The sequence below is a fragment of the Dinoponera quadriceps genome, unplaced genomic scaffold (genome assembly GCF_001313825.1).
Source record: "Dinoponera quadriceps isolate SergipeBrazil2010 unplaced genomic scaffold, ASM131382v1 scaffold2512, whole genome shotgun sequence".
NCBI lineage: Eukaryota > Metazoa > Arthropoda > Insecta > Hymenoptera > Formicidae > Dinoponera > Dinoponera quadriceps.
Genome location: NW_014556881.1, coordinates 220885 through 244887, shown reverse-complemented (window position 1 = coordinate 244887; position 24003 = coordinate 220885). Strand labels below are relative to the sequence as shown.

General features: G+C 42.5%; 1 protein-coding gene across 4 annotated transcripts in view; it reads left to right on the top strand.

Annotated features, from left to right (window-relative positions):
• Positions 1-24003, top strand: part of LOC106748357 — a 181680-nt gene that overhangs the window by 8426 nt on the left and 149251 nt on the right. For all 4 annotated transcript variants that reach the window (XM_014626789.1, XM_014626788.1, XM_014626787.1 and 1 more), the window contains exons 7-16: positions 11453-11710; positions 14159-14416; positions 16467-16801; positions 17836-18382; positions 19276-19697; positions 19798-19927; positions 20083-20541; positions 20628-20798; positions 21456-21602; positions 22621-22726. In XM_014626789.1, coding sequence (XP_014482275.1) covers positions 11453-11710; positions 14159-14416; positions 16467-16801; positions 17836-18382; positions 19276-19697; positions 19798-19927; positions 20083-20541; positions 20628-20798; positions 21456-21602; positions 22621-22726 — 2833 coding nt within the window. The remainder of the gene's footprint in view (positions 1-11452; positions 11711-14158; positions 14417-16466; positions 16802-17835; positions 18383-19275; positions 19698-19797; positions 19928-20082; positions 20542-20627; positions 20799-21455; positions 21603-22620; positions 22727-24003) is intronic.

Sequence of the window (24003 nt, the reverse complement as noted above, 5' to 3'; positions counted from 1 at the left end):
GGGGTGCTCGCACCGTTTGGAAACGTTCGGGTGATACCAAAGTAACGACTATACTGTCGTTCGAAAACGACCAGTTGGATGTACTTTAGAGAGAAAATTCTCCATCGTGAAATGTCAGGGTAAATTTGAGTGACTCGTTACATTAGTTCAGTTATGAGAGTTTTTTTTTTTTTATAGCGTTTCCGATTTATTTAACTCGATTTTACTCGATATTCTTTTAAATGCGCTCCGAAGTGCACTGCACAAATTGATAATGTATGTTACATAAATTATGTATTACATATTCAGTCTATTAACACATTTTAGAAAGTATTCGTAGCGAAAACAAGTCGAATCGGCAAGGGAACGGTATTAATCTGCAACAATGGAACCGGCAAAACTCACAGAAGACATTATGTACCGAGGAAAATAATCCACCGATTTACTATTCTCGAGGATCCTTCCTAGTACCTCACATGACGATGAGTGAGTGACAAATTGCAGCTTACGTGGAAACAATTTGCGTCCGGGATTTACGCTCGCTACAACTTATCCTGCTCTACCCTCAGGTGGTGGAGTTTCCGAACGCAGCCTAACAGAGTTTACAGAAACAATGTAGTTAACGAACGAACCATTCGACGTTGCTTTAAAAAAATTTCGTTTCGGAGAAGATGAAGCTTCGAAATGGACCTCGTGGTGGGTCCCGAGACAATTGTTAACAACGTTGTTTTGAAGACTCCAATTGAGGAAGATAAATGGAAAAGGCATAACAGCGGATACGCATTGCCAAAATATCAGGTACCGGCAAAAGTTCGTGCGGATTCTCAAAATTTAAAAGCTCGGAGCTTTTTCAAAAAGTAATTTTATTCGACGAAGTAGTCAACCGTTGACTTGGATGACCCTTTCCCACCGTTTCCGCACACCTTTGGTAGGTTTGCACGCACGTGTCCGCGCGGACCGTCGTCTTCAATAACAGATGGACGTCCCGAACGCGGCTTCTAGCGATTCATTACCTTCCTTAAACCGCTTAAACTATTTTTGCGCTGTCCTTCCTCCAACAGTGCCTTCACGCTTAAAAATGCCGCTTTACCGCATCTGCCGCTGCATTTCCAACTTGAAACTCGTAAAGCACGAAAGCACGAGTCTTCAACTTTTCGCTGTCCACCTTTAACCTCGCATAAACAGCGGAATGTTGAAAAACAATTGAAGGCTGCACGTCATGCGTACCAACGGCATAAGCATAACTTGTGTTTTCCCGATGTCTGATATATACAACAAAAATGTGTGAAAAATTGAAGACACAGCTTTCTGCGATCGACAGGGAAATCCGACCGTTTCACGTGCGCCAACCTGATATATTGCGCAATTGGTTTTTCAAGCGCGCGTCTAGTCTCGGGACGAAGCTAAGTTAACGGCGGAGAAAAGAAAGGGAGGCTATCTCGCCGAGAAGTGGAACAATGTCCATTACCCGAGCCGGCTCGATCGAATTGCTACGAGATGACGGAAATATTCCTTCGTATCCCCGCAATGAGCGTATTATCTGTCCCCGTATCGAAAGCTCGATCACACTTGAACTATGCATCGCGCGATGTGCATGATCGCGAGGATACCTCGCGATGGAAACTCGCGGTGCTGTCGTTCTTGCGTCACCATCACGCGCGGCGTTACTCCGTAAGTGAAAGGGAATAGAAAATTTTTGCCAGCTAATATTTTTTTTTCGCCCAGCACGCGCCACACGAATGCTAGATTTACGATTACGCGGTGCATACCGTTGCGACGCGAGCGCTCTACGTATTTGCATGTGTGTGTGTGTGTGTGTACGCGTCAGTACGCGCACGTCGCTCCGTTTGATTGTTCCAAACAAGGTTGGCGAAGTTGCGGTTCTGCCTGTGCATACGCTGCGCCTCGTTGTATATCAAAGGTGCGAATCAACGATGGCTCTTTCCTCATGCAATTTCCATTCCATTCCGCCCGCGAGCGGAAATTTCTCATCGAGGACGTAAAATTCGAGAGTTACTTCTCTCTCTCTCTCTCTCTCTCTCTCTCTCTCTCTCCCCCCTTTCTCGCCGAGAAAAGACGCGCTCGGGAATTTTCGAGGAACCCGGGGAAACCGATGCAAATGACAGAGCCCGAGGAAACCTTACAACAGTCTTATCGGGGCGACGTTTGAAGTAATATAGTTTGATGGCTGTATGAAAAAGGAGAAACCTTACCCGGCCGCCTGTTGTTTCGCACTGAAAGGAATTGCTAATGGCCTGTTATGCGGCATAATTGTACGAAGCACGAGAGAGAAGCACGGATCTATGAATCACGGCGAATAATAGCCGGCGCGATCGTGAATTTAATAAACTGCACGAACGGCGAAAAGCCCGGCTTGAATTAGATCGTTCGGGCGGAAGTCTGTCGAAGAAGCCGAGCGAGAGGAGTCTTCCTCGTATATAAACAGGGCCGAGCGAGTCGGCGAGTTATGATCGAAAGCTTTATATCACCATCTCGACGAAAAGATTCATAACGTCGCGTTCTTTTCGTCTATTATACAGCCCCTACACCGAGCCGGCTTCGCCTTTGTGTGGGTACGCGCTGACTCATTCGCTCGGCGTCACCCGTTAACTAGACGCAACCAGTATTTCCGAGTTCGATGAAACTTACAGCGCATCCTTTCAGCCGCGGAGGCATCAGCTCTGAACGAACATGCGGTAAACATCTCGAGGCGCGGCCGCCTTAAATTTGACTTGTATCTACCGGCCAAATTTAAAATAGCGTGTCCCTACGAGTCACCAACAACTTCTTATCGACCGTTTTACATCTCTCTCTCTTAAATTTGACACATCTCGCATGTCCCCAATGGTCCGCATAGAGATTTCTGCGTAGATTCAACAACGCAACTATTCAAGGTGAATGTGTTATGTTAAGGAACCATTATTCTGCAGGCATCTCTTTTATGACGTCATTTCACTCGGCTGTTGCAACGACCTTGAACACAAGTGTGAACCCGCGCTAGTTGCACTGTTGATAATAACGAGAACAGACGTGAGTTTTGAGCGCGTGTCAATTGACATTCAGTTTTATTTTTGTTTATTGGTGACTCGAAACCTCAAATTCCTCGCCCACTGACAGAGAAATAAAGTTTTGTGTGAGAAATATCGACATTGTTTGCAAATATTATGCATGAAGCGAGTGATTTGACGCCTCAGAAGGTTGCAGGCGGAAAAACCGCCGATTGGCACCGAAAATTATTCCAATCGAGTAAATATAAAATTCGTACTCTTTCTTCTTCTAACCTATATTCTATGAAAAAAAAAATCAAAGTGCGTCTAATAATATGACCAGGGACTGTAAGTTTAAATTAGATCGTTTTTTCATAGACGATGAGCTGACGCGGATTAAAACGCCAAATAAATCCAGCCGAAGTCGAGAAGACACAAACGCGCTTTCGAGGGGGATACATTTCGCCGAGACGTAACTACGATCCTATTACGCCGTCGTTCATTAAGCGATGCTGGGGTATAAATGTAGTATTATAGCAATTTTGCTAATGCTATCAATGCGCCACACGCTCATCGTAGCGTACGTGGGAAGCTAGACTCGTCGAGCGGAGTGGCTAAATTACCAGCTTGCTGAGGCCGGTACTTGCACAAGCGGCTTACACAGCCCTCCCGGTATCTCGAATTCGCAGATAGCGCCGGCACGTCTCGCGCTGGTCACGGAAGTGGGAAAAATCGTCAAGTGAACGCACCGACGGTGCGGTGGTCTCGGCCTCAACGACCGATTACTACGGTTTGCATACGTAGACTTAACCTTCCACATTTTCCAGCGCGCGACCTCAAATAACACACCACGGCGTATCCCGCCGTGTCTCGTTTTTTCCAGAATAAACGCAAGACTACACAGAGGTGAAGAAATTAGTATCGGTAGAGTGTGCACTTTCTCTTTCCCACACAGTAGAAACTTAATCCTACCTCCGTGAATCGAAGGAGATTGGATGACGAAGAGGCGATTTTTTCTACAGGATATTAACTACTTTAATGAACGTCGGCTCGCTCGCTCGCTCGCTCGTGTCGACGAAAACGCATCGCGTATCGGGTAACGGTGAAAAATAATTATTTATTAGCGCGACGGCGAGAAGATTTATTCGAAAATCAGCCCGACACTCCGAGGATGCGAAGTCCAGCTTAATAAAGCGGCGGTTCTCGCTATCCAGCAATTCGGCGACCGTGGCGACGAGCGGCGTCATCAGTGCTGCTCCATTAATAACCAGACGAGTTATCCCGGCTCTCTCGTTCCCCGCGAGAGTTTTTTTTCTCTCTCTCACATTACGTCATTATTTCTTAGTCGCCAGTCCTTGTTACAGTCCTCAACACGCGCGTTATCGTGACTGTACGTGCCATTTTTATCCTCCAGTTATAGCTGATCACGCGTCGCTCTCTCAGTCTGTACCGTTATTTGCATCGACGTCCGTTTCTTTCGCGCGACGTTTGTTACACTCGTTGCCGTTCGACCCGCGGATTTTGTATTCGTCTTAACGGATGACTTCGATCCTCCGGACTTTGAGATTTACGAAGTTACCAAAGTACGATCGGAGATTTTTTTTTAATACATTGCACCGTGTAGTACGTTGCCAGTGTTGCGTCGTGCCAACCGGTACATTCGGCGAGAGAAAAAGAACTTATCCGAAGTGGCATCGAAATTTTACACACGGCGAAACATAACGGTAGTAATGACAAATTAACTTTCTCCGTTGGCGGTGGTCGGTAGACGGTCTCACTCATCGTACAGATTGCGTCGATAAATCACGGTTAGATTGTATGCCGAAAGGTTTCTCGATAGATCGTTCAACTTGAGTTGGAAAGAAGTGGCGCGGCATTAACTGCGCTCTTCTACGAGCTCGTTGGAAGCATACTGGGCGGCGTCTCGGCGAAAGAATATTCTTCGTCGGATCGAAATCATCGTGCGACTGTTACGCAAATTCACAAGATGAGCCCCCCGATGAGTGCCGTGTTAACTTCCAAAGACTGTTTTTATCATTAAAAAGAAATTTTTAATCGCGATCTTGTTTCTTGAAGAACAGTTTCTTGAAGAACTTAAAAAGGCGTATTCAGTCGTTTCAGTCTTATCGTAGAGGATGTATCGCAGAGGATGACTCGTAGAGGATGATTCGTAGAGAATGTATTGTAGAGGATGATTCGGAGGTGTAGAAATTCCCTCAAACGAAACGAGAATCTTTTATTTTTGTATATTCTTGAGAGCAGACTCGGCAACTTTTGTATATTGAAAATAATAAATAAATCCATGAATAAGACGGGAGTCATCATATAATGATATTCACGTAAATAACTTATTAAAACGAATATACAAATAATTTATTTGTTATACGCATTATTCGTTTTTTCGAGTTATTTGCTATTCATCATTTTCCGTCTCATTTTTCTCTATTTATTTTATTATAAATATAACACACAACTACTTTAATCAAGATTTGTTTTAATAACTTACCGGAATAATAATATGACGATTGTATAATATATTAAGTAAAAACAATATAATGAAATGAGCTTTCACACATACCCGCACGCATAAATAATAAAATGACGAATAACATGTAACGCAAATAATCACACATATGCAAATAACGAATAATGCAAATAATAAATAATAAATCAAATTTTATCTAAATAACGCGCAAAAAAAATAAAAGCTTATTCGAACAATGGCCAATTCTGCTTGCGGGCTGTCTTCGTAAAGACAGTTTACGACGTGTGTGTGTTGACGAATATATATTTAGGCGTCTCTATTTTAGCCGGGACACCCCGTAGAAAACTAGCTGCGGGATGATCTATTCTTTGAAACAATTTAAGCGATCCGAGCGGTGTTGGTCATCGAATTGCTCGGAGGTAAAGCCGCGCCCAGAGTTATCGGCCTGCCCGTCTCAGATTAATCTCCATTCTGTTGTGATATCTTCGCCGATTTTTCGCCCAGTCATGATTCGCCCGCGTCATTACGCGTTTTCCATCGATAAACCGATACTCTTAGAACGCGAAGAGCCCCGCAGTCATGCTCTGAAAATCGAGGCGTTGTATACACACGCGCGATATTAATAATAAAGTTGCAAACGCGATAGGAGAGGCGGCAATATTTTGACAAGCGCGCGCTCGCGCGCTGTTTATCGCGAGTATTAAATAATGGAACGTATCCGCCCCGTGGTAGCGGTCTGTAGTTGTTAACATAATTTAAACGAGGTCTCGCACGGCCGGTATTCGAGACGTTAAAGTCGCATCAAGTCTCGTAAGACCGATTTCGCTGCGTCGTACCGCGTCGTGCGTTACTTTTCTTCCAAAAACAGCAAGTAAATCATATATTTACAATGTCCGTAAATAATAATAAATCATGGAGCAATCGATATCGATGATACGTCATATTTAGTTAATAATAGCGGTTTTTAATTGAGATCTAAATGGACCGCAGGTGATCATTTACGTAAGGATAATCGAAAATAAGCCGACTATTCCCGGGTTAATGTCATGACGTGAGGTAATATCGCAGGTCCGTTGAATTATTCTATAATCTGCGCGCGCGAGCCGCGTTCTGAACTTATCTACTTTTACTATCGCCGCGCGAGTCCTCGCGTGATTCGACGTGGGTTTCACTCCTCGTCGGCCGACGATGAGGACACATTATCGCTACCTCGTGACAGAACTGGAGACGGTGCTCGCGTATTAGAAACATGACTTGTGCATCGCGTGTCCTCGCGAGGGAGAAGCCCGCATCTTTGGCATTATCGTCATACATTACGCCCATCCGTTCGAGTCATTTCCTGTATCGCGCAACTTATTTCACGATGTCACCGAGGATGCGTCGCCTTCGGTTTCGCCTCGTTCACTCGCGTGTTTTTTTTTTCTTATCAGCCGACGAGGGGAAACTCGTTCCCTCGAGGGAAAAGTAATTTCCGCGCGGACGATTTGACTTATCGATCGCTCGTCGCTGTACGTACAACAAGCGTGTGTACGTAAAAGCCAACTACGATGAGGTTGTTGCAGCACCCAACGTCGGGACCTTCAACTTGAGACGAGCCAACGACACCCTGACAAGTACAAATGACTGGAAAACCAGTTGTACGAGGAGCGCTGGAAAGACGCTTTTAATTTCCATCTCGGGAAAAGAATGCCCTCTCGGAATTGTGTCGCGCGGATCATCGCGCGAACCGGCTCTCCCTCTGCGCGGCAACTTTCTCACTGTTCCGCAACTTTTCCAGAAAAAAAAAAAAAATGCGCGATCTTGATTCTTCGTCTTTTTTCTTGCAGATCCCTATTTGTAAGTTCCCGTTCCCCACACTCTGCTGCACACGGAGCGATATCACTTGTATCGCGAAGAAAAGTGATTTAAAAAGTGAAAAGCTATTTTTCTTCTTTTAAATAATTGTTATCTTCAACGGAGAATATTTTCAACGGGGTATATTTTAATACAACATGGAGAAATATTCTTTGTTTAAGATAACCGTTACTTAAAAGAAGAAACACAACCTGAATAATTGCTTCTCTTCTTATAGTAATACAGTAGTACTTTTCTCTGTATAGATTCGCGTTTAATGTCAAAGATCCCACGGTTTTCTTCTCGAGTTTCTCGAGTTCGTTCCTTCCATCTGAAAAACGCAAAAGAATCTCTCTCCGTCATTAAAGACAGATACAAATATCAAGAACACGGGAATACCTGCCGATGAAATTCTGCAGTCGATCGCGCGGCCGACTCCGTGTGAAACTACACAACAGCGAGGCGCTGTTGTGCATCGCCGAATGTCAATAACGCAATCAACAATATCCGCAAACCGCTACCGATGCAACATCTCCCGGCTCATCTCACGTTCTCGCGTTGACCCTGCAGCACGCCGCGGATTCAACTATAAATTACATGCCACTTTACCTTGGATGAGGTTGGTCGTGTTTCTCTCTCCGCGCGCACGGCAACTTACTTTACGATTCTTCAATATCTGTCGCTAAACTTTCCCATGAAAGCTAACGCGTCCGCAAAGTTTACTCACTCGCGCGCGTACTGTATGCGCAGTAGGCTTTACTTCTTTACGATCTACACGGTACACATTTTGTCGCAGGATATACCCTGCCTGTAACTTTTCAGATTCCACATGTGCAGCCGTATATTATACATATATATATATATATATGCAGGGTAGACCATTTGATTCAATTCACACGCGAATATCCGAAAAGAGAGGTTTTTTCAGAAAATGTTTTAAACAAAAGTTTCACGGCTATGAAGGGAAAAGATGATGGCATTATCAATTTAATTGTGGATGGCGCCACTTTCGCGATTTCATCATGGCGGCCATTTTTTTTAAACGGAATTCGATTTTTTCTCGAAATAAAACTTGTAGCCGATGATTAGGCGAATACAACGGTTTTTTCTTTTTTGAAATCGGATCATTTTTCACTGAGTTACAGCGTTTCAAAGTTTGTAATTTACTACCGCTGAAACGACCAATACACGTACACCGTTCTCATCATAACCACGTCTTTATCTCCTGTGTACCAAGTTACTCTAATGAGCTCTTAAATAAATGTTTACTCGGTACGTAGGAAACAAAGACATGGGTGTGGTGAGAACGATGTACGTATATTGATCGTTTTAGTAACAGTAAATTAGAAACCTTACGAACACAATTCAATGAAAAATGATCTAAAAAAAAAATCCGTTATATTCGTCTCATCATCAGCTACAAGTTTTATTTCGAGAAAAAATCGGCTTCCGTTAAAAGAAATGGCCACCACGATAAAATCTCGGAAGTAGAGTTACTTATGATTAAATTAACGCCATAACGCCATCATCTTTCCTCCTCGAAGCCTTAATTCTTCCGTTTGAAACATTTTTTTGGAAAAACCTCTTCTTTTGGAAATATTGACGTGTATCGAATAAAATGGCCAACCTGTACATATGTTATGTATATATATTGCCCTGTTTGTGCGAGATCGGAATGTAGACCGAAAGTTACGAAAAGTCTCGGCGACGTTCCGTTAAAATACCGTTCCGGAAGGTACCGTTTCGATATCGCGTTTCTCGCACGCCATCGTACAATAACGAAAACGAATGATAAAACGAGAAACAAATCGCCCCTCGGCGGCGGCGGAGGCCGACGAAATCTCCGTTGTATCTTTATAACGTTTTATGAAACGTAAATTTTATTAATGCGCCAGTCTCTTCCCTGCGTGGACGGCGCGCATGGGACGTCGAGAGCTCCGGAAGAGCCGGAAAGAAATATACAAGAAGAAGTTTACGAGAGTACGCACGTTGTATGTACAAGCCGGCGGCGCGAGTGCAGCCGTGGAGGTGCGTAGCGCGATTTACGAGCGGCCGTAATTTAATTCTTTCCGTTTATTAGCGGTGACTGACCTACCGCAGGAACGCAGCGTTTTCTGCGAATAAAGTCATCCGCCTCGATCCTCTCTACGTTGCACGTATCCTGTCGCGGAGGAGAGATATTCGCACTTTCATAAGCGCCGGCACACTCCGCTCGTTCGAATGGGAAACGAAATGAAGGGAACGACGACGCTTGTCCGGACGATGTAAGAACCAGGCGGTTTTATTGTAAGGAAAACAAAAGTGGTTGCTCTCGTGTACGGTGAGAATCGTACAGAAAGAAAAAGCTCGCGCCGTGAAAGCAAACCGATCGCGCGTCGCGCGCGGTGTGAGATAAGTAGAACAATCACACATAATCATATGCAATCTATCAGAGAAAGTGGGCTAATATCGGCCAGTCGGAGGAGGTGATACTCGACACCTTTGTTTCCCCGCGAGATCCGAAGTCGCGATTTGAGGAAGCGCGCGCGCGAACATACGCAGGCATCAACGCGCGCGCTCGCTTGGCTTACTTCGGCGGAAGCGATAAAGAATTTTAGCGTTTCTTTTATACGAGCACACTTAACCTTTACCGTTCTGGTTGGCGTGCGCACTGTGTGCCGATTAATGTTCCGCGGGAGCCTCGAAGCTGCGCGCTTACTTTCTTCCGACTGGATCTTACCCGCGCGCGAACTCGCCGGTCCCCGTTGTATTATTAATCACCATTAGTGTAGTCAGGCGGCTTGATTTCAGCAGCCCGAACTATTTTGCATATTTCCTCACCTACGTGGACACGTTCTGACAGCTGAGCGTGGATCTGCATCCGGAGGAGAAGAGCGTTGAAAGCGATCAGACGCGCGAACGAGATCTCTGTGTTCTTCGGCATTGTTTTCTGTTTTCTTTTTCCTGCACGCGCGGTAACCACGCGAGCCAAACGCGTCTCGGTTGAAAGGAACAGAATTTCTGGCTCTCGTGATCCAGATTCGGTTCTTATAATCAGGAGTTCTGTTTCCTCCGGCCAAAACGCGTTTCGTTCACTGTCTGGTCAATTCGATAAAAATTTTGTTTTACTGTAAGGTTCGCAAAGTTTCAGATTGTTGCGATCAAGCGCTAGCGATAGAAACTGGCTTATCCGGGGAAAAATCGGCAGAATTCATCTTTTTTATTGGAAACGATAAAATAAATGGAAAATCATTTTTTTTATCGGTATTCTAATTCACAGGCAGTCCGAGGCGCCCTGCAGTCTTACTTATGATTCTGTGCGCAAGAATCTGCGCGTAAGAAACAAAGTGAAAAGTGCGCGATCGTACGTTTGTACTTCCCCTATAAATCTTTCCACGCAGCTGTTAAAGTTAATATTATGCGTTTCTCGTTTACGATGAAGTAGTAGTAGTAGTAGTCAATCAACATGAGTAATTTGAAAAATGCAATAAGAGGAAGACACAAAATAACTGTACTGGCTTTATATTCTGTTGTGTTGATAACATCAATAAGCAGAAATGTGTTGCTTGTGATCTATCAAGTGTAACAATTTCGCGATATTGAAATGGCATCTTCAAAAGTAATAAAGTTAAAATAAACGTAAATGCGAACCAGATCGATATTGATAAAACTTTTTAATTTTCTCATTATTGTATTTTCCCCGTTAAACTAAAAACTAATATAAAATTTAGTGACATTTATATCTCCAAAGTTTTTGCTTGAAAAATGGACTTTACATATCAATTTGAATTAAAAAAAAACTTATTATATTGGTTTCGTTTTTCTTTAAGGCTCCGGAGTAATCACTATGTCCTTATTTAATGACGTCAGAAGTAACATCATAGCGATTAGTATGACTTACTATTAATATGATTTATTATTTAATGCAAAAATATCTTTTTATGCCTAAAGTTATATAAACATACTTTATATTATAATATAAAGTTATATAAAAATATTTTATATTATAATATAATATATTTTATTTAAAATATCACATATTAATTCTTTCTATAATTTTTGCCAATTTATTCCGTTGGGTAAAACCGGGACAGTAAAAACTAGAATTTACGGTGTTGTTTATTTCCACCTGCTTGAATTTTCTGTCTGACTCCGGCGGTAACGGATGCGCGGCAAATTTTCGTTTCAGGTACTCCAACGAGACATAGAGGCGCACGGTCGTATCGTCAGCTCGGTTGTGAAACTAGGAGACAAAGTTTTCAAGCAACAACAGCAGCAGCGGAAAAATGAACAAGAACAACACCAAGAGCAGCAACAACAACAACATTCTCCGCAACCTCCTTTGGAGACAGTGAGATCATTGGAACGGCGTTGGCATCATCTGTTTCTACGGGCTTTGGAATGGCAGTGTCACATTGAAGCTCTTGCGTCTCACATAAGAAACAAGGTAAGTCCTCCGCCGTTACTATTGTTTGCTTCATATTTCTTTCAGGCCTTTCACCTTTTTAAGTATCTCTACCGATATGATTAAGCCGGGAATAGTCGTCTTACTTTTTTTCACTACGTAAACAGTCACCTGGAATCATTTCGACCCCAATTAAAAACCACTATTATTAACAAAATATAACATATTATCGATTGCTCTATAATTTATTATCATTTAGAGACATTGTAAATATAGATTTACTCGTTATTTTTTGAAAAAAAATGGGAAGAACCAAAAAAATATTTAAGAATCGGAATAAGCACATCGAATGTCTTATTATGATAATATTTCTAATAAATGTAGATATTAATTTAAAAAACGCTGTTTTATTGCCCATTTTCGATGGAATAAGATATTTCAAGGTTCGTAAAGAATAATTATTAAAAAAGATCGAAAGCATATTAAATAACATTCATTTTATAAGAGAGTGTAAAGTAAGGCTAAATCGCCGTCATATAAAATTATTAATATAATTATTATTAAGTATTGATTCAGGATTGTAAAAAATTATTTATTTTTATATCTCTTCATTGTATCATATAAATATATAACATAATAAATATTTTTAGACAGAAAAAATTATAAATTTTTTAAAATATAAATATTTTATATTTATTAAATAAAAAGCATAATTTTTACTGGGTGTATGGGTACACATAACTTCATTCAAACTTGTTATCTTGTCTTGACAACACGAACTCTTGCAATACTTGACTACTTTTATAACGTAAACGATCACCTGGACGTTTTGTACCCTAATGTACAATGTACAATGTATTTTCTTTATAATCTTATGCCATGAATAAGACCGGGTCATAGCCTATTCTCGTTGCACAGGTTAGGTCTCTAAATATCCAAATGAAAAGTACACATTGATTCCCGATCGGTAAAAAAAATCCACTGCGACGTGAAGCTTCACTTTCTGACCGCTGGGGTATGAAATGACCCCAGATGACTATTCCCTGGTTAAATAATGACGTAACTACGGGTGAAAGAGTGTCAAATCTTCCTCAAGGTTCTTATTTAATCATTCTTTTTTTTTTTTCAATCATTTGCACACGCAAAATTTGGAGTCTCGAAAACATCGCTCGTGACTTTGAAGTGATGTCTCCGTGATCTAAAAGAGCGCGTGGTCGAAAGTGTGCCAACGAGCCTATCCGAATCGTAGAAGGGCGTCTCCACTGAAGTTTCTTTGCGTACTTAAATGGATAATTTCGCTGCACCGTTGTGCCTATGGTCCCGTTAAGACATAGATTATTTCTCTCTCGCCCTGTCGAAGTACCGCTTTGAATATGTGCCGGCATTTTGTTCGGTGAGTGTTGTAGCTCGGTTCCCGCTACGTCCCGGTCGTAATAATTAAAGCCAAACTAGCTGGGAAACCGCGTCTGACAACGCGTCTGATCGATGAGGACGAACGAACGGGCGACGTCGAGAGATTGAGGGTGGCCAGTCTCTGATCCAAGCTGGCGGGTACAATTGATGGACTTGCTTCGCAATTGATCACCATTGAGAATAGTATATATTGAGTAGCGCGATTACGCCCAGACTCGCCGCCTCTTGGACGGAAGGAAAGCTTTAACAGCATAGGCATATATTTTAAATGCATTCCGCCGCAATCCATCTCGCGCGAAATCATTTCCTTCGGCATTAAGTAGAAATCTAAACGATGACTTACGCACTGAGAGACCAAGTTAGAAAAAAGATGGTTCATTTCGAACAAATCGATACCTGCAACGGGAGTGGGAGGGGAGGGAAGGAGAGAAAAATTTTAACGCGGCCGGTTAAGTTTGCGAGTTTGTGTAGCTTTCAGATAACGTATGATGAATTCGTGACAGCCTGCCGAGACCGAAGTAATCCGTAAGATTAGTTTATATTTAAAACTGGTAACATTTTCTATATTTAAATTAGAGGGGAATTTTTTTCTCCTTGTTGACAAATCCCGCAACGCAAGAGCGCGCGTATACATTAGCCGGCCGGTGGAAAAAGGAACTCGGCGTCCGTGTGCTTTTCTTACCTGCTTGCGGACCTTATCCCCACCTTCGCCCTACCTTTTTCCTGTCGGTCCCGAAAGGCTTTGTTCTACGTTCTACGAGGTGCCTGCCTCAGGTACTACTCGCTCTGTCAAGGATATCTGAAACTGTCCTACCAGCCGATCACTGATTCAGGCCTCGTTGCGCGCGCGTGACGCATCGCGCTGATAGTGAGTGATAAGTTTATTAATACAAGATAAGTGTCGGCGGTTTCTCCACCGCCACATCCGCTCGCATGTTTTGGCTCGTTGGCGCGTCGAGAGCGCCGCGAATAACAAATCGACAGTATCGCAAATTCGTCGTCGCGTCGAAAGTTCTCGATCGTCGTCGTAGTCAATCAAAGGGAGATGCCACTCGGTCTGATTTTTCATGCTTTCAGAACGTCGTGCCTTACCGCAGCGACAGCGACGAGGAACCAGTCACGAAACAGCCTCGTCTCAGCCGCGGACGATCGCGCGGCTCCGGAACGGAATCCCCGCCGAGTCAGTCGGCTCGCTCGGCGCGCAGCGCGAGGCGCGTCGTCGGACGCTCGCGATCCGAGTATTGGGACCGTCCGGTCTCCGCGAGGACCACCGACCTATCCGACAGCGAGGTCTCTTCCGAGAACCGATCCGTCGGCGAGGGATCGTACTTCGAGGTACGTACCGTGTTTTCCACGAGCACGAGAGAACGACTTCTTTCGCGTCGGAACGGCGGCCGCGTTCTTAATTCAGCTCGGGCTAGACGCGAGGAGTCCCTCTCTTACCTCCGCCGGCATTCATTCCGTGAAATCCATTATCCCCGCGATTTCGAGCGTTTTCTATCATCGGAGCGCTGTCGTGACCGCAGAAGCGGAGGATTTTGGTCGTTGAAAGGACGAATATTAAGTCGGAAAAAGTCGGAGAGTATCAGAAATTGTTGCGGCGAACGAATCACGCGATTCGACGGCAGCGAGAGAGAGTATTTGTTTCATAGTCGCGTGTAGAAAAACAAGAGAAAAATTTAGAGAGAGAGTTTTTTTTTCATCCCGATATACATATAAATAGAACTTAAATATTTATTTACGGAGCAGTTGTATTAATATGTAACACAACACACACGTGACACACACACGCGCGCGCGCGCGTTTAGTTTTCACCGAGAGAGAATGTTATCGAAATTTTCGTCGACGCCGTACCGATGAAACGGCGGCGTATAGAAAGACCGAAGAGGGAGGCATTCGCTTTTCCACGTTTTAACGAAAAATTGCCAAAGGCAGGAAACGGCGGGGCGGTTGTTCCTCGAATCGGCAGCTGCTATTGTTCTCCATACTACTGTCGCGAAACGACTATTACGAGTCATTGACCCGGTTTTCGTTCGCGCTGCTGCACGATTCATGCGTAGAAATATTAACCGCTCCTTGTCCTGCGAGAGCGCACACACACACAAGCGAGAGCAGACGTTGCCTCCGATGCGGACGATAATGGGTGGACCTTATCTTTCATTATTGATCGTATCGCGCTTATTTTTATTATATATATTTGAGATAAATTCGGTGAGAGCGCGACCTCGACGAGCGCGCTCGTCCGCGAGACGAAGGTCTACGCGAGAATCGCGAATTGCGCTTCCTTTCCCCGAATCTCGTAATCACGCTGGAATCCAATTAGCTCTCGACGACGAGAGAGAGAGAGAGAGAGAGAGAGAGAGAGAGAGAGAGAGAGAGAGATAAAAGCTATTACACATTCCATTTCCACATTGCGTAGGCTGCTGGAGCGGAGCGCGCGCGTATCCGAATGTGTTAAGTGGATGTAAAGTGTCGTCTAAGAGAACGCGATGAACACTTCTGTGAAACGGATCACGGCATCACGCATAGTACAGAAGAAGACGACCGTAGGAAGGCCGTGGTGATCTTTCGGACAAAAAATAACGGTCGCTTCTGTAACAAAAACAACGGTATTCGTGTCGGGCGGAGACTCGTTGCGAAAGACTCTCGAAACTGGTACCTCTTTTGAAGTCGTAGGTATCGATACACGGTTCAAGCTAAGCTATCTCTTTCACTTTGACACGTTGTACGCGCGCCCGGTATATTACAACATGCGGTAAGGGCCTCAGCAGGATCTGGCTGACATATCGGCGATTCGAGACGATGTTTGGTGCCTCAAGTCTTTGTCTTTAAGTCCGTAAATAACGCACGATGAAGCGAGGTCTACAATAAGAATTTAAGGCACGAGAAATTGACCAATCGCGGTCGAATTACAGAAGAAAGATCAAATACGATTGGTCAATTTCTTGCGCCTTTAATTCTCATCGTAGACCCCGCCAGATTGTCCTGCATCTCGTGTCTTCACGTCAACTAAAAAGCCGTTCCGTTTGTAATTGACGAACCGTTGTATAATAAAAAAAGAAAAGATAAACAAATGATAATTTAGATAAAGATCGAGGGCATAAAACATTATCTCAGAATTATGAGTCAATCATTTTACTGGAAAGACTCTAACGCTCAAATTTACGACGCAAAGCAAGCTTTGTTGTCGATCTACCGATGCTGCTGCATAAAGCACAACCTACGACAAAATTGTGAACAGATCCTAAACACCACTCTGCTGATTAATCGCTTATCGCGCGAGACTTGTATCGAATAATCTGATCGGTATGAATACAATAGATGCAAGAGCGCCTGTTATCGTCGATGATATTGATTGTTGATCCCGCTCCGGGTGACGATACAGGATGAATTACGTGAGCTGTGTGTGATGGACACGAGGTCCGACGAACTGGAGAAACAAGAAGGCACGTATCTCGTCGCGTCTATCCTGGAGGATCGTGGGGAGGAGGGTGACGTCGAGGAAAGCGGAGTAAGCGACAACGAGCAGCACGACATGCCACCTACACCGGACACCGTGCCGATAACCACGTCGACGCAGGCGATGCAGGAGACGTGCGACGAAATCGACGCGGCGGGTGCCGTGCAAATCGAGAGCGCCGAAAAGTCGAGCAACAGTCTTCGGACGAGCGAATTTACGAAACGTCGCGGGCCAACGGACGAAGTTGCTTCGTTCAACACGTGAGTCGCGTTTTTCTTTCCCCATTTTCTTTTTTCTCTTCCTTTTCGCCACGCTTCGCTACCTTGCGAAATTTCGGCGACCGGGCCGCAATTATAAAGGTGGGTGCACACCGGGCGAACGGACAACGAACGAACGGCGAATGTGCGATACGGATGTGTGTATTCGCGTTTTAACGCGCGCAAACTTTCTTTGGTGAGCCGTCTTATGAGCAAATCGGCCTGGAACGTTCGGTTCGGATTCGTCGGGGCGCGCACATTTTCCACATTGTAGCAACGAAAGTTTGCATTCGCTGTTCGTTCTTTGTTCGTTCGCTCAGTGTATACCCAGCTTAAGCAGGTTACTAGAGATCTGGAAAATCGGGAAAGGTCGTGAATTCAAAGTGTCAGGGGAAACCTGGAAAGGACAAGGAAAGATGTAAACCTGGAATTTTCAATTTTGCTCACAATTCCTTTAAATGCTTTCAACTGTATTCCTTTTCCCAATACTCGCTTATTTTTTTATTGGCCTTAATTTGTATTCAGGATTATATTATGCTACTTTTAAGTTTGTGTTGCTTCGAAATTAGAAAAATTAGGAGTAACGCGTTACTTTCGAAAAATAGTGTCGTACATATGCAAACTAACAATTACACTTGTTGTCCGAAACAATGTAAGTGCCTTACCGTTATCGTTACTAATGGAGATAACACCGTACACGTCGTTATTAAATTATTATTGGGAAAACAAAGTAATGAGTAACTTCCCAACTCTGCTTCTAATAATATAAACTACCTTTCCTGCAATCCCTGTTTCTAAACATTACAGTTTAAGATTGCATATTGCTCATGGAAAATTCACCACAGGTGGTCGGGAAAACGCGAAAAAGTCGGGGAATTTCAACATTCATTTTCCATGGGAATCCTGTTAAGATCGATCGGCCGTTATCTCGCTTTATTAGTTTTCGCCGAAATAACGCAAGCTCTTGCACTAGTCTCGAGCTCTCACGAAAGTGTCAAGTAAGCCGATCCGATATCGTATCGTTTCCCGATGTTTAGGTCCGACAGAAAGTCGAAGAACTGCGCTACCTTCTACTTCAAGCATCTCGACACCGACTCCGAGGCGGACGGCGGTCAGCCGATCCAGGAATCGCCCAACGCGGCGGACGATTCCTCCGAGGAGGAGTGGACGTACACTTCCTCCCGCCGAGATAGCTCCGTCGTTTCGGAGCAGCGAAAAACGAACGTGGTGGTCCGTCTAGATTTCGACGAGAGCCCAGGCGTCGACGTGTCGTCGGGGAATATGCGTTTCGCGCGGGAAACGAGCGGCGCGAGCAGCGCGAAAGAGATGGGACAGGCCCGCGAGTGCGATGCTCAGCAGAAAGACAGCGACGACGAGAGGAGGAACGACAAGTCGAGGATTCAGAGGTTGATCAAGGAAGTGGAGAACCTGATCGGCGAGGAGAGGCATACGGTCGCCTCGCGCACCTTCCCGCCGTTGGTGTTCGAGAAGAAGGACATTACGAATAATCATCGAGTTAAGTACGCCCGCGTGAAGGAATGGCTGAAATTGAACGCGGCCAGAGGCCATGAGGGCAGGTCACAGGTAAGCTCGATTAGCCAATAGTTGTGCAAGGAGGATCCAACTCACGAAATTATGAGTTTTTAATTTTTGTTACCAATGAGTAATTTTATACATCTTTCTGCATAAAACAAAAAGGTCCAAGCCCTTATGGGCGCCTGAAATTGATTAAAGAACAGTTTTTATTTTCTACTAGTTCTGCTTTTTTACTGCACGAAAAAAATAGATCTTAAATCGGGAATAAATATTCTCATGTGTAAGCAAGAATATTATAAATCTTCTTAGAAGACTTTTAGTCTTGAATTGAGTTCAAGTTATACTTGCATCAATATAAATCCGATCAAGACCGAAGATCTCCTAAGAAGATTATAATATTCTTGTTTATATATGAAAATATCTATTCTTGACTTAAGACTAATTTTTTTTTTTTTTTCAATGTAGTTGCATCTCCTTTACACATTTTTAAAGAGTTAAACTTGCCAATGTATATCCTGGAGGAAAAGAAAATGAACCATGCTTGGCTTCTTGAACAATTATAAAGAATTTTGGCGTTTTTTATACTTATTAAATCGTGTTGAAATCAAAATTTCATCTTCATTTTTCTCGAAACGTACTCTGAATCGGGTCTTTCTTGCATAACAAGAGCCAAAGATCACATTTAATAAAAGGTAGATCAGATTTGTTCTCGAGTCAAAAGTATTGAAATCGGCGTAATAAATCCTGCATGCATAGTTATGCTTTGTGTATTACTAGTATTTTTTTTGTCAAGCAATGATTGTCGATTAATTTTATGTTTTGAAAATTGTACGTCGATGTGACGTTATCTGAGAATACGCGTGAGAACTCGTAGTATTGGATAATGGAAGATACGACGCGTGTGTGGTTACATATAATTCGCATATGTCTATCTATTACAGCCATTAGATAGCTGCGATGCCAGCGGTGAATACACAACGGAGGAATCCGACGGGGAAAGGCAGTCGATATCGTCGGACGATTTGCAGAGTAGCGTCGCGACTTATCGCCGATTCGAAGGCGCTGTCGCTCACATGTCGCCGTCCATGTCGCAAGAAATATTTGATTTCATCGAGAAAACGCCTGTCAACGAGACGCCTCCCTCTAACGTGGCGTTAGATTCGAGTACACCGAAGGTCGTAATGCGTTCTAAACAAAAGGCGAAAGGATCTCGGCCGTGGAGCGTGTCTTGTATTTCTCAGATCGGGGATAATCCTAATTTGGCGCAAATAAACGATCCAATTTCGCAGTTTTCCATATCTGAGACTGCGCTTCATCAGTTGGTCGCAACTCCGCCCACCAAATCTGTATCCTTGGATGCTGCGTAAGTCTGTCGTCTTTTGACAATCTTTACATCCTCTTCTTCTCTTATTCGTTATTTTCTTCATACGTGAGATTTACCGTAGAATGCGTTCCTATTACAGAGGACCACGGAAATCGTTTAACAATTCGACGTCCACTTTGTTAGAGGAGTCTATTATTTGTTCCGATGCTCGCGCAGTTAGAAATATCTCATTCCGCAGGAAGAAAAACCGATTGCGAAAGAAAACTTTGGTAAGAGAGAGTTACCATGTTTCACATGCGAAAACTTTTCGATTACGTTCGTTTTAAGCGTGGCGTGCCTTCCATTTCGTGTCCCGAGCTGTTTGGCGAGGGGCCGAGCTGTGAAGTCGAGTGTGTAATATGTGATACGATTCGTCTATTTATAGGGCCGTAAGAGCGAGTCTAGTTCGGAAAGCGCGCACGCCAATCATCATTCGGCGGGAAGCGACGGCAGCACGAATCAACAGCGTTCATCTCGCAAGACGAATCCAGGTCGCACGATGCACGCGTTCTCGAAAGACTGCCACGATCGTTCGACGACTCTCGTCAAATCGGGATCTTTCTCGGGCTGCACGGTCCATCAACAGTTGCACGTGGAGAAGGCGCTCGCGAATAATCCTACGCCGTTTAGGCTGCTCTGCTGCAAGTCGGTCGCCTCCACGTCCGAGACCGAAGGCGAAGATAATAATAATTGTGTCCAAGGACATTTCACTTACGATAATAATCTGCTGACCACTGTGCTAAACAAGGAACTGAGCAATCAGCAGTTGAATATGGACAGCGACGTGGAGATGAACAGTCTCGGCAATAATTCCTTCTCCGAGCAGGCTTGGGATAATTATCAGGTGACAGAAAGTTGCATAGTTGTTGCCTTAATAACGTCGTGCGTGAGACGCTGTGTCAATTGGTCAATCTGTCTACCCATTTACAGGAGAAATATATGAGCGAGACTTATAGCGAAGCGCCGGATGTGGAGACCGCCCGGCGATTGTTGGATTTTGGAGATGATTATCGAAACTTCCTCGATAGCCAGTCGGACTGCGCGTCCAGTATAAGCGCGATTCCTGCCAGTTCACCACTGCCTAAAATTCGCACATATCATGTATGTCCCATACTGTTATTCTTTCTGGATCAAGTATCCGTATTTTTTCTGTAGAAAAGCCGACGTCACAACAAAGAACGAACATGTGTGTGTGTATATATATATATACACACGCACAATCGAATTAGCTGGATATTAATGTATTCTAATGTAGCCGAGGTAATATCGGTTCTTGCCATGTTCTCTATTATATTCCTCACTGCAATACGTATTCATACATGAAGCATTACTGCTTTAGATTATAGTTACAAATAAACTTTTCAAGCAGCATAGAGGTGTTTTATTTTTTCATGAGAATAGATAAATGCTAGTTGTATGTAGTGTTATTAGTGGCATGTTTTAAAAGGGAAATTTTGAAAAAGTTATGCATGATAGATATATAGTACAAGACATAAATATGTTATATCAATCAAAAAGCAAAATCTTAAAAGACACCGGCAAATATTTATCGGTAAATAATAAAGAGTTCAGTCGATACGGATAAATAAAACGCGTCTATATATATGTGTATAGTAAAACGCAAATTCTCCAAAGCATTCATGTATGAAACATGCATGTATTGTGTATATACAAAGTTTAATGGAATTCCAAGAAATCGTTACATGTTATGTAATACTAGCCTACGCACGATAGTCACGCAAACTAATAATGTTGTAGGAAATCGGCGACCACGACAGTGACGAGGAAGATACGAGAAAGAAAGATACGAGAAATATACGTAATGTCGTAGAAAATTCGCAATCGCAGCTTAAACACGCCGAGGATTGTTTTGTTGAATCCAACGGCGTGATTCCTGCAGAATTCGTACGTATTTTGTTACACTTACAATATATGGTGCTTGCGGAACATAGTTCTCTGTTCGTAAAGTGTTACAGATATTTAAAGAAGCGTTTTTTGCTTTGTTCAACACGCATTTTGAGGTTAATAATTCTATTAAGTTGGCACGTTGTATTGCACATGAAGTACAGGTGAAATACTGTGTGTGCATGACATAGTTTATTTAATTAATAAGTTTGCGTCATACGTCGACTTTTTTTATATTACTAGCAGCTACTCACAATATCTTATTGGATGAGACTGGATATACATATATAAAGTACTTTCTTTTGTCATGAATTGTAATTAGTGACGTAAGATAAATACTGTGATATTTATTTAATTATTCTTATGACATAAAATTTGCATATCTGCTATAAAATATGTAAATCCAAAAATTTGAAACATAGACTTGAAAAATCTAGAGCATGTGACAATAAAATAAAATTTATATGCATTGTACATATTGATTCCGTTATTTTATGTGTATTAAGGTTCTAGAAGTTTTAGGTAATTCTAATCTTGCCGATTACATTACAACTTAACGTCCTCGTATAAATAAGTTAACACATTACTCAAATATGACTAATAACTTTATCTACATACAAATATTGCGTAATTAATAATATAGTAATTTGGTGATTACTCATAATTATAGCATAACCTGCAATTAACGTGATGAAATAAATTTATAAGTCAATTCATATTTCCAGTTCAGTAGAAAGAGAGAGAAATAATAATGAAGATAACGGTTAGGATTGATAATGCTTCTATCGTATGTTTCTTCTGTTGCTTTTTGCTATTTGTAGAACACTAATTACGTTGTAATACGTAGTTTATATGCGCTAATATCTTTTTTATCTCTTAATTATTACTCAAATTGCAGCATCGTGTCTCTTCTCCTCCTCTTTCTTACCTCTCTAAAATACGCTAATCTACGTCACTGACTTGCGTTACATCTGTACAGACATATTAGTTAATCAATTTGCCTTTCTATCTCTAATAGGCTGAAGTGGAGTCCGCGTGTAAAGAAAACTTAGGGTGTTTGCAGGCTGTGTTGGAATCGCCGAACGGATACTGTCGAAATGAAAAATATTTGAAGCAAGTTCGCGGTGAGTACCAGCAATTAATGAATATCAGTTCGCTCCTCTACATAATTGCTGCTTTGTACATTGGCCTTCAAGCGGTCTTGTCCTACTTACCTCTTGATGGCATGCAGTGAAAATTACATCTTTCGGAGAAACATTTTTATGTTATACGCTTCCGAAAAGTAATTTTGTACATATATATGTATATATATGTATCTATATTTTTATATTTTTCATTAATATACGCTTATAGCTAAAGAATAAGATGTAACAATATAAAGTGTAACATTGCATTATACACCGTGGCATTCGCTTTTATCTTATACTTATCAGTATATAATCGTGATTATTTTTGTCAGATAAGCAAACAGATAACGGTATTTTAAATGCTCGCTTTTATTGTACAAAGATCTCACAGTTTTATCTTGCAAATCTACTAAAAAAAAAAAAGTTACCACGTCCTTGAATGTGGCTGCGCCAAAATTATAGACGTAATCTACTGTCGTTGCGCTCTAATTTAATGTTCGACTTAACATTCATGACTAAGAGCCGTGTCCGATATCACGTAGAAAAGTTTAGAAAAGTGCACATTCAATTTTAATCTAACTAATTATGTTCACTTTGTTCGCCCCTGCCTCATTTTACTTATGTTAAAGAATTATCTTTATGTGTATTTTTTACATGTTCGCTTCTTTTTTTACTGGCATGTATTATAAAACTTATATTAAATCTATACTTTTCTCTATATTACTTTCACATTCTTGCGATCTGTATGGCGATTGTAATAATTAATCAATAAAATATTGCGGCTGTTACTATTATATACTTTCACACGAAAAAAGAAACTCTTATTCTGTACTAGTTGTAATCTATTTTATAAACCGCATAAAAATCACGAGTACGCCAGGAAAGTAGAGAGAGAGAGAAAGAGAGAGAAAGAGAGAGAGACCGAAAGAAAGTAGGTAATGAGCGTATTGAAAGAAATATTGTCAGAAACAGAGTAGAAAGCGCAAAGGAATCATTATTCTACGGAGAGATATATCTAGCTGCACATGAAGTGCGCGTGTGTATATGTGTACGTAAAAATTACGTAACTTCCGTGTCATTCGTAAAAACGCGTATCTGCCAGGTATTATCCACGGAGGTGTAACAGACGCTATTGTATTATATTCAAAATAGGCTAGAGAGGTTCAGACGCAATCACGTATGCGCATGACAATGTTTCCGCGGCAACGCTCAGATTGACGTTGGAAACGATTGCAATTTACTTTCTAGTCGACGAGCGTTCGGATAAGCGCATC